Source organism: Ischnura elegans, chromosome 8, assembly GCF_921293095.1.
Source record: "Ischnura elegans chromosome 8, ioIscEleg1.1, whole genome shotgun sequence".
NCBI classification, from domain to species: domain Eukaryota; kingdom Metazoa; phylum Arthropoda; class Insecta; order Odonata; family Coenagrionidae; genus Ischnura; species Ischnura elegans.
The window spans coordinates 38,037,891-38,049,062 of NC_060253.1; the positions used below are offsets into that span (position 1 = coordinate 38,037,891).

The window sequence follows — 11,172 nt, forward strand, 5'->3', positions numbered from 1 at the left end:
AAACCACTTTACTTTCCTTCTCTAGCTCCCTTACTTACTATCCAATTGACTTCTACCGCGAGCTATATTTAAAGGCGAATAGGATGGGGATTCATCAGACTCTCGGTGATAGCCAGGAAGGAAGAGGTGGCCGAGCTAAGGTAGGGATGAATTTATAGGTGCGGAGTTATTTCGGCGTGGGAAGAGGTTAACTTGCTTATGGTACGTCTTCAGTGGCACATGACACGTCAGGGATATTTAAAAATTTCAAATTGGAAATCTAGGAAATTGTATATGATAAATTATTATATTATTATTACATTTCGTGTAATGGTCAGGTGTACGAAATGTATTGGAATAAAGAGAGGAAATACGTAGGTATGAAAAGTTAACTGTTAGGATAATTTATTGGAAATCTGCGTCAGACCAATATCTTAGGACTGTTGACCAGTGATTATGATGACGATCTTGCCACATGATCTTCTTGTCTAAGGCCTTGTTGTCCATAAGCAAATTGATGCGGGGGAAAAACCGTGATAAATCCAGAAGTACTACCTTTGTTCTAAATTTGATAGTGAATGGTTGGTTCATCCGCATAATGCCCTGCAAGCCACCTCCACGGTTTATGGCAGGGGGTATGTGAACCATGTATAAGTTCGTGCCGATTTTAAAGGGATGGGGGTGGAGGGAAGGGTTGACTTCGGGACGTCTGGCGGGGGGGGCGCTTATTTCGCATTTCCACCCCCGCTTCCTTCCCCCCATTGTCTCTCTCCCCCTCCCCCAAGCTTCCGTTCCCCCCGCCTCCACACCCTTGCCCTGTCTCAGCCGCAAGAGTTCATTGCCTGGCACATATCGATCGGCAGGGCGCCGCACACCGCCGCGCCAAATTCCCCCCTCCCCTCCCCGCACCCTTCTGCCGCGCTCCGTCGTTCCTCCGCGTCGGCGCGGTTGCCAAGTCTTGGGAGCGGTAGAGTTTCCCGCACCCGTGCCGCACCCCCACCTCCATAGGACGGTGCCCGCCCCATTGCATCTGTCCTTGCGCCGCGCCCGGCCAATCTCCTCCATACGATGCCGCGTTTCCTCTTGCCGCACCCGGGCGTCTCTTCCGTTCCCTCAGACGTTTCTCTTTTTTGGGAATCCGATTGCCCTCTCATCAAGCATCTACTTCGACGAATTCATTGGAAGGGTTTTTTGCGTAGTGATGGATAAAATATTTAGTGTAGTTTGATATCAATATTAGCAACATATCGTGTTTGTGTCGTGATATATATGTTTTATCCATCAAAAAATGCCTCATAAATAATATAAATAATTTTAATGTTATTTCGATGAAGTTACGAATACTTTCTTCTAATTTTAGCCTATTTTAATATTTTTGGTATTTAGGGGTGGAAGAGGGCACTTATTTGTCTCCACCGCGCCTGAATAAAGGCATTTATTATTATTATATCATTATTACATTTCGTATAATGGTCTGGTGTACGAAATGTATTGGAAGCGGTTGCGTGATTAAATGTTCTGTGGAAACTAGACCCGCATTTTTTTATTTATAAATTGAATTATAAACCTCTTTAAGTGTTAGTAAAGTTGCTGTGGAAGTTGCTTTGTTTTCGGGTTCGCACGAGTGAAGTATACAGTTGCCCATCTTCATGTCTGGGACGAAGAGTTAAATTGTTTTTTTTTGGGATAGATGCTCAAGCGTATTGTAACCGTGTTGCTTAAGTATGGATTGTTTGTATACACTTTGTGGCAAGCTGGTTTTGATACAATCAATGAGAGGAGTATTTCGCGTTTATGTTCATAGCGGATGTATATTTTGTCAACTTAGTTTTCCGGGAAATTGTAAATATCATGTACGAGTACACACAGCTTTATCATGAGAATGTAGGCATCGATAGCTTATTTGAAAATGTAGCCAGCACTCTTCCTTTGACTATTTCATGAGTCGTGTTAACCGGGTGGGGTTGAACAGGATAAACGACCTTAGAACTCGGGTTTAATATTCCTAGTTCGTTCATTTTACTGTCTCTTAAATTTGTTTAGCATGATGTGCGCATGACCCGACCCTTCCCTGTGCACATTGCAGTGGTCGACCGATGTCCCTTAACCGGCCGGATGGCTGGCGTGACCCACTTTTTGTTTCAATCTAGGAGGTTCATCTTCAATGACCGCTCTTGTGTGGATAAATGAGCAAGGGGATTTTTCCGCTGCGTTTGCTCTTAATTTCTAATCTCCTTTTCACTTCCTATCAATTACCAATTTTGAGTCGCATGGTTGTATTCCTTTCCTTTATAAGGATCATCTCTCGTTATTCCTTACGAAATCGTATACTCTAATCCTGTAGCTTAATTTTTATAGTTAATCCTTAACTTTCTGTAGTTGACCTTTGGCTTATTTCATATATGGGTGTAGTTGGTTGATTAATTAGGTGGGGGAAGTATCTAATGTCGACATTTGCATATTATTCGGTTATCTTAGGTTAACTGCTTATCGACTGATACTTAAAAAAAGCATATTTATTATCTCTTATGATATCAAGCTATTCTTGAGATTTCCCTCTTATTCAATATTTTCGTAACACTCCGTTCAAATACGTTGCGTAATTTTTCGCACGTCCTTTTTCTTTTTTTTGTTTCTATTAGGTGGGTAATTGATATCTCAGGAGCGTTTTTTTTTTTTTCATTTTCCGTTTTCAACGTTCCCATTTCCGTGTCTATGTTGACATTCCGATGTTGCGTAATATTGTTTTCGTCGGTGCGAGCTACATAATAAAGGGTTAGAAGGAAGCCCTCCTTCCCACATCGGAATGCGAAGTTAGGGAATTTTTTTTTAAGTCTTTAAACCTTCGTCCGGTGTTGTCGCTCCGCTCCCGTTTAGAATCCGCGGCGGCCACACCCCTCTTTCGCCGCTTGTCGCACCTTCATCCTACTTTCCCTCGTCATTGGAAGTGGATTCGTCGAGGGCCAGCCGCACTCTTTGGCGGGAAGGGGGAGCGCCGTGGCCGGGAGAGTGAGAGAGAAAGGGTCCCTGCTCATGGCGGCGGGGAACGCTAGCCCTGCTGTTGTGGAAGGTTCGGGCGAAATACGTCACTCTCGCCTCGAGTGCGCTGCGGCGAGATTCATTTTTTTCTCCTCCTCTTTCTCTCTCTCTCGTTTTATTATTTCGCGTCTTCTTTTGAATCCCTGGAGAGAGCTCTCTGTCACGATGGGGAGCGAGTTCTGTTTGGTAACTTCAAACCGTTTTATGCTTTTATTTTAGTATCTCTTACTCAGCATATTGGCAGTTATAGTTTAAACTGTTCTCGACGATCTTGACAATCCTAGAAAAATGATTTTGAATGTGAGAAGTTTCCTTGTTGAATTGAAAGAATGAATGTGGAAGAGATAGTTAATTCCTCTTGTAACAAATCTTGATTTGTTGTTGCAAACGTTTTTCTGTTATTACTTACACACCGTAATGAGCTTGACATTTTTAATTTCTCAGTCTGGTTTCTTCGCTCAATTTACGTCTTTATATAATTATGGTGTGAGTGAATGTGTTAGGGACCGATTTATTCCTTCAGTTATCACTCTTTCCGTACATGGTAATAAAAATCCCTTCCGTAGTCTCTTTAGTTGAATATTGAAGTTGCTCGCGTTTATGTTGTCCCGATATGCAACCGTGTTGCAATTCGTTTTAGTTAAGTTCGTTATTATGAATGATGCGCCTGATGGTCCACAGGCCTGTTCGGATGCTGTGTTTTAGTTGCACGCCACGAGTGAAACAAACTTGTCGAGTCGTCTTGGTGGTCTCTCTTCAACTGCTCCATTTGTGGCGCCAGTTGTGACTTGTCCAATTGCCAATGGCGTCCTTCCGTTTTGCCTCGGCCTCCTGCTGCGAAGGAATTAGCGTCGGACGCTCTAAGCACATGTCGTGATCTCTTTTTTTTCTTTCGTCTTCCTCCCCTTACTCTCCACTAGAGGGCGGATGGAGGGAAGAAAAAACAATGGCGTCTCCCGCTGAGTTTGAGGCGTTATGTTGGCCGACCTCATGCCCGCATGTTTTCTAATGTGTACTTCTTATTTTATTCCGCTCGTCCATTGAGTTTTGTAAGATGATCACTCTTTGCTTTTGTCCATTTTGTTTTGAGTTTGCTTTCTTACTCGCCTGTGTTTGATGGCAAGTGAAGGATGGAGGGTATCATTAAGTAATCAGGCGTTCCACGGACCACGTAAACCGCTGTTAAGAGATATAAAGCATATATACATCTTTTACGGTGGACATAATCTTAGAACCACTTTAACGATAAAATATGATATTATGCTGAACTGTATCGTAGTTCGTTTTCCCCCTGAGTTTCATACGACTTGGAATGAATGAATGCTTTATGGAACTCGAGCATTCAGTAGCATTGTCAATAGCGTGATCACTCCTTTTTTTTCTAATAAATAGTCTGTTACGCAACAACCCAATCCACGCGCCATTTCGACGTTTTGGCGGTAATTGGTTGACGTAGACAGTCTGCAGGCTTTTTTTAAATGAGTAGCTTGGAGAGTTTAAGTGAATGGATGAGGGAGTTTAATTGATAATTCCAGATTGTTTCGTTAGTTCACGTTGTAGAAGCACCTTGAAGAGTATTGAGATATTCCGTGGTTTTCGTGAGTGACATTTGCTCATAACTGTACTCCTAGCAATGCTGTGCATTAGCGATATCAGTCCTTAGAGCTGGAGATGATTTGGTGCGCTTCGACTGTATACCTCGCACTTCTCGGTTACCTAAGCGGGAACACTGTAGTCCTACTGTTTGCGTAGCCGTCGTCTATCGATTCTGTTCATCACTCCGTTAGCATGTTCGGTTCACGTGTAAGTTATCCTCGCAAAAGGAGAAAATCTCCTCCCGAGGATTTGTTCCTTGAGGCAATAGTCGTTGGGATACTTACTGCGAGAAATTCCATTTCCGTCTTTTCTCCAATCTGGCGTGTATAAGACGCTACCGCTCGCGCTGTGCGCTTTTCGTGGTTCGTTTTTTTTTCTTCTGGAAGCCGTCGTCTTTGTGTGGCTTCACACCGCGGTCACTTCTGAAGCCCCACAAGTTCCCTTCTGCGGTGACGAAGGGGTTGCACTGCTTGAAATGAGGGTCGACTCTTCCCCCTTTCTTGTTTCTTCTCCACCGATCTTTTAACCCTTAAGCGGCTAATTTTTCCCGCCCTTATTCTTCGTGCGGTTCGGGATAACACGCGAAATCTCGACCAGGATCGCTTGCCTTTCGCACCTTGAAGCGATCCCGAATTCATGGCTTGCGTTTAAAGGGATGTGCATGGGCTATACATGCTCCCCTGTAATGATTCTTTTTGTTTTCTCCTACACGTTTCGGCTGCAAATCGACGATAGTTTTCTTTTTTGTTGAAAATGTGTTTCTTTGAGAAAAATATTGGGAACGTGTTGATTCAAAAATATTGGGCTATTGGAAGAGAAAATCTATGCATGGTGATAGTTAGCATGTTAAATTGCCTTTTTTCGTGGATGCATGTTTTTTCAGCGCATGTAGTATTCGTAGCTAAAATTTTAGAGGGAACTTATCGTGTTTTGTTGTCAATGGCTTTTAATAATTCATCACCAAATGAAAAAATTACTTTTTGTATAGAGGGTTGTCGTTCGTGCTTTTTAAAATATACCATAAATTTAAAATTTAAGTTTAAATATACCGTATTTTCCTAAAGTTTATCTTTCCTAACATCAATGAGATCTCAATTTTCGTATTCCTACGAAGCAAGTTTTTTTAATTTCTCGGAAGGTTACGCTTAATTCCGTTTTTTGATACTACTGGTGTATGTATGTTATATCAAGGGTGTATATATATTGGGAACGAACTCTGTTTGTAGTATGTTTATGCATGCAGTATTACAAACTTATTTGTCTGAAAATTTAGTTGTACCAAATTTTCTAATGATCTCTTTTCTTGTCTTTGCAGAGGAGGAAATCGACGTGGTGAGCTTGACCGGAGGCGAGAAGCCCGTGCCCTCCGTGAGGTCGAGCCCCGCCCCCACGGCCTCCCGGAACAGCAAGGCCTCCGCCGGCTCCGGCCGTGTCAACCTGCCCACCAACCCAAGCGCGAGGGACAAGCAGCAGTTGCAGCTCACGGTCGAGGCCGCCATGGCCCGCGTCTCAGCCAACGTCGCCGCCGAGGCGTTCAGCGACGGCTGCGACGAGGAAGATTCGGACGAAGACGAGGAGGAGGAGGAAGAGAGCGAGGAGGCGGAAGAAGAAGAGGAGGAGGAGGAAGAAGAATACGAGGGATACGACAGCTCGGAAGGGCAGAGACACCTCCACGGACACCATTACTCCTCGTCCAACAGCAGTAGCGCCGGGAACAGCCGGTCTTCCCACCACGGTAACGGTGGGAAGATCTCGGCAGGTTCGAAACGGCACGCCTCCGAGGACCCGCGCGGTCCCTCCGCGAAGCAATCCCGCACCGACCGCCGCCACAAGCGGAGGAGACGTCAGAACCGCGACCAAGACCCCGACTACGACGAGCACCCGTCTTCCTCCTCCTCCGGGCACGGCACCTGGTCCTCAAGCTACAACAACTCGTACCTGTCCTCGTCGTCTTCGAGCACGGCGTCGCCTCCCAGGAGACGCGGCGGCGGTCACCGGAGGCGCCAGCACCGGCAGTCCCACGAAGGAGGCGACTCTGCTCCCGAGGACCCCCTGGAGAGACGGTCCATGCACAACACCATGGAGAGGCAGAGACGCATTGACCTCAGGAACGCGTTCGAGAACCTGAGGCTGCTGGTCCCGGCTGTGTGGGAGAAGGAGAGGGCCGCCAAAGTCACGATACTCAGGGAAGCCGCTGGTTTCTGTTCTCACCTGACGGCCATCGGCAGCAAGCAGCAGGACTCCATCAAGGCCTTGAGGGCCCGACAAGTTGCCCTACGCGCTCAGGTGTCGTCGCTCAGGAGAAGTCTGGCGGCGGCGCGGTAAACAGTTAGGGTCACGCTCTGATGTATGGTGGACTTTATAAGAGGGTACTTTCTCATCCCTATCGTGTGTACATATGAAGAATGAATAATATATATATATGATGCATATATATCTATTGTAACATAGAGAGACAAATATATATATATTGATATAGTTCCGTATAATTCAGAACAGTTTAGTTTTTTCGTGTCGATGTCCCCATCGGTTTGGACTGCGCTCTGTGCTCGCGACTGGGGAACGGCTGGTTTTTCTCTCGTGCCCATGATTCTGTGGCAGTTTAAGAATTCGTCGTTCTGAATGGATGTGAGGATAATAAGCTGTGGGACCGTGTGTAAGCACACTGCATTACCGCTGTCGCGGGATACGGGACTTGACGTCGCCGGCCGGTGTTTTTTGTGAGTGTGGATCGTCGGCTATATGAAGAAAAATTTGTAACTATATATTTATCTGTAATCTTGTTCGTACCTCTTACCTTTGTCTTCCTTGGCGAACAGTCAGCTACTGTCCATTCGCCGTTTTATCAATGCAATTCTCCTTTCTTTTTTTTTGAAGTTATAGCTCAGGCCGCTATTATATATGAATAGATGTTAAAGAGAAAGTTTAGTCGGCATATGTAGCATTTTTCGTGGGTGTGACTTTTTTTTCATTTAGCGTGTATTGGATTTATTATTTTGTGGACTCCTCATTGCAGAACAAAGACAAGGAAAAAACTGTGTAAGACAATCGTGCAGCTTTGTGTAGATGGTGATGATTTCACGTGCTGCATAGTTTAATGTTTGAACATTTTTCTATCATCTGTGCACAAGGAAAACACTGTGCTTTCGTCGTGAAGACTCTCTTTCAAGAACTACGACCTTTAAATTACGGTCTATGTGCGTCGGAAGTTGGGTGAGGACTTCAATATACTGAGTTGCGGGGACATTTAATGTAGTTGCGGATGTATCCAAACGTGTGACAACTGGTTTGTTAGGACTTTTGTATGTGCAGCCCTGAAATGTGCTGTGCCCCGGTACCCACGTGATCTTGCCCTGTCCTTCACACGGAACAGTTGGTGTTACGGGTACCGATGATTGCGCGGACACTTAGGCTGGTAGTAGGAGTGAAAATTGCTGTTGGGATTTGATTCTTGTGTTACCAACCTCGAACTTAATTCTAGAGGTGGTCCTATTCCATCTCGCTAGCCTTCTGGCTAATAGAAGGCCGGGGGTAATAGGTGAACTTAGTAATGCCTGCATCTGAGTATGTTTATTTTATGTTTACTCAACTTCATTGTAGTGTTTAGTGATTCTGAATTTCAACACAGTTTTTTTTGTAAAGCAGTCTTTTTCACAGTTTATAAGGAGTTAGCATTGTCAGCTAAATGCCAAAGTCTTATTGCTCATATTTCGCCATATATATATAATGTAAAGTTCCCGTCACAAGGGTTTATGTCAGTTTTTTGCCAACGGATACTCATTCCACCTGATAGTGCCTTTATTTTCTACTTTATTATCCTTTGTATTGTAAGAGATTTGGAGTTGTTGTAAGAGTTTGCATTTCAATGAATGCTTGGGAGCCCCGTTATCGGGTCCTATTTTTTAGGTGTAATAATATTGTTCATTGCCTTTTCCACGAGCAAGAATTAGAAAAGTGTATTTGTCAGATTATTCAAACATATCACTTCACTTGGTAATTTTCTCATTTGATTTTTTTTTCAAGGTGTTTTTTAAATGCAAACTTGTTCTCTCGTCTTAAAGATTTAATTGAAATGAAACCTTACGAAAGTTTAAACCCTCAACATGGTCATATATGTTAAAAGGCTTTATGTTGCGGGGTGAAGAAATTGAATGCACTATTGTTTTTTTCCTGTGTGTGGCTTTGCACTAGTAGGTGTAATAATAATTCTTTCTGTTAAATGACTTCATTATGGTGCAAAGATTTAGTGTTACACAAGTGATATATGTTGTATTTTCAAATATTTGGTAATTATATTTTTTTAACTGGAAATAATGAGTTCGCTCCTACGTAGACTTTAAGGTGTCTTTCCGTTTGCTTTGATTCGTGCCGGCAATTTGGTTTTTCCAGTCGTCATATCTTCTTCTTCGCCTTTCCAATGGATAGGGAAGTAAAGCAGTTTAGGATAAGGAAATCAGGCCAACCCTACTTTGTTCGACTTTCCGTATCTACTATTAATATTTTTTAGAATGTATAATGCGTTAGTATCTGCAGTTTCGGCTTTAAAAAAATAATTTTCTTGAAAATAGCGGAAACACGGTCATGATGTTATTTTCACGGTATGAGTAAAGAAAAAACTTAGTGCTCCTTAATTATTTTTGCCGTGTCTTGTTTTTTGCAATCGATGTTGCCTTTTCAAAATTATATTTCCCCGCTACTCACGGGGTTGATTCGTTGAGCTATTTTTTTGCAGTCCTAGTTTGAAATTCTATCTCTAATTCGATTCTAATTGCTTTGAAGTGCCAATATTGTGTTTGATTTTTCTAATTATATCCTTTAAAAATCACCTATAACCACTTAAAAAGGAGTTGCTCTTTTGGTACCTGTCTGTAATTTTTGATAGAGATTAGTAGCGCGTGCTGATGCTCGCAAAGACAGATCACAGAATTTATGACTTAAAAAATATTGTAAATATTATTGTATATGAGCAGGTTTTTTCGAGCAGCAAAAAACCCAAAATAATATAAGCATTGAAAAGTTTCTTTCCAAAAGAAGATATCATCAATAATGTATAGTATGCACCATTTTGTTTATTATTTGTATCGGGAAGCATAATAATTAAAAAAAATAGGTAACTGAATATATAAGACATATATGAATGCATATATATTTGCAACAGAAGGATGTTGTTCATGACCTAGTAATTCAAAGTATGTGGTGTAAATTTTTCGATACCTTGGAGTCATCTTGGCAGAAAACCTCAAGAAGTTTAAAAAATAAGGCTCGCTCCTAATTTTTTGCACTTTTTTTTTAGAAAACAGGAGCGTAGGCTGGCTTTAGTTCTGTTTTAATTTACGCCGACGGCTTTGCAGTCGAAGAAGGTATCCTTTCAAGCATGGGTTTTTTTTTTCATTTAGTTCGTTCGCATTGAGACAGCGATGTTCTTTATCTTTTTTAACATTTGCTTACATACAGCAGGGGAGCCTTTATTTTTTTAACATAAGGGTGAAAAAAATATGAAAAGCATTTATATAGTTGGGAATAAATAACACGTGTTAGTTGCCGCTGGCGGAAGGAAGATACTTTCATTTTTTTGAAGGTGACGAAGCAATGTGTGTACTATATTGATATCCTTTTTTTTGGCTCCCACCAAGCAAGAAAAAGTCCTACTAGACTTTAACACTTTAAAACGGCCGCGTTTTAATCTCTTTATGGCGCATTTTTTTCCTATATATGTTTACTGCTGTATTGAATTCTTGGACTCGAATGAAAATGATTAGGCTGTGCTCCAAAAAGTGATGTGTTAGTGGTAAAATATCTACTGTAATTGTACTTAAAATTTTCAAGAAAAAAAATGCATCAATCAGTCTGTATGTATGCAATGTGATTTGAGTAAATGCTGTTGGTGTAAAAAAAAAGGAATCCTTTTGTTTTCATTTCTACTGTTACCAACCCCAGACCTCGAGCCCTTAGTCATATTTCCTGGTATCGTTGAAATTTGTGTGGCAGTTGCATTTCCCGGAGAAAAAGCCGTCTTCGAAAGGAGATCTGTTGAAATTGGTGGATGGAGTGTTGGCTTCTCACCCCATGGGCCCGGGTTCAGTTTAAGACAGCATTTCAGAAGTGGAATTCACATGGATTGCCATGAGAAAAATATTCCCTGAAGCGGGAATCGAACCACGTACCTTTACCTTCCCGGGCTACTGCCGCCGTGAGGGGTTTTAGTGCAGGATCTCTTCCGATTGTGGCTTCATTGAAGGCTTTTTCGTCTTTGATGGTCCACGAAAGCCTAACATGTAATACCATGAGCCTCGGTACAATTGAAATAGGAATTAAGGAACTTGGATATCGTAGTGGTCTGTGATACGGCCCGGAAAGCAAATAGTCCGTGGTTCGATTCCCGGGTCAGGGGAATTTATGTGAATTTCACCCCCGCTCACACGGTAGGATTGAAATATTTTACTGTTCATGGATGGCTAGATCCCTTATTGAGTGCTGCATTGAGGGAGTCACTTTTTCTGGGCTCCCTCTGTAGGATGGGACTTTAAACCATGGTCCCTCTGCCGTCTGTCTTTTCAG

The 11,172-nt window shown here is 42.6% G+C and overlaps 1 protein-coding gene across 1 annotated transcript in view; it reads left to right on the top strand.

Moving 5' to 3' along the window:
* Nucleotides 1-10,510, top strand: part of LOC124163302 (myc protein-like) — a 58,469-nt gene extending 47,959 nt beyond the window's left edge. The window contains exon 3 of the mRNA XM_046540115.1: nt 5,930-10,510. Within this exon, the coding sequence (XP_046396071.1) occupies nt 5,930-6,939 (1,010 nt within the window). The 3' untranslated portion in view covers nt 6,940-10,510. The remainder of the gene's footprint in view (nt 1-5,929) is intronic.
* Nucleotides 10,511-11,172: the final 662 nt, after the last annotated feature.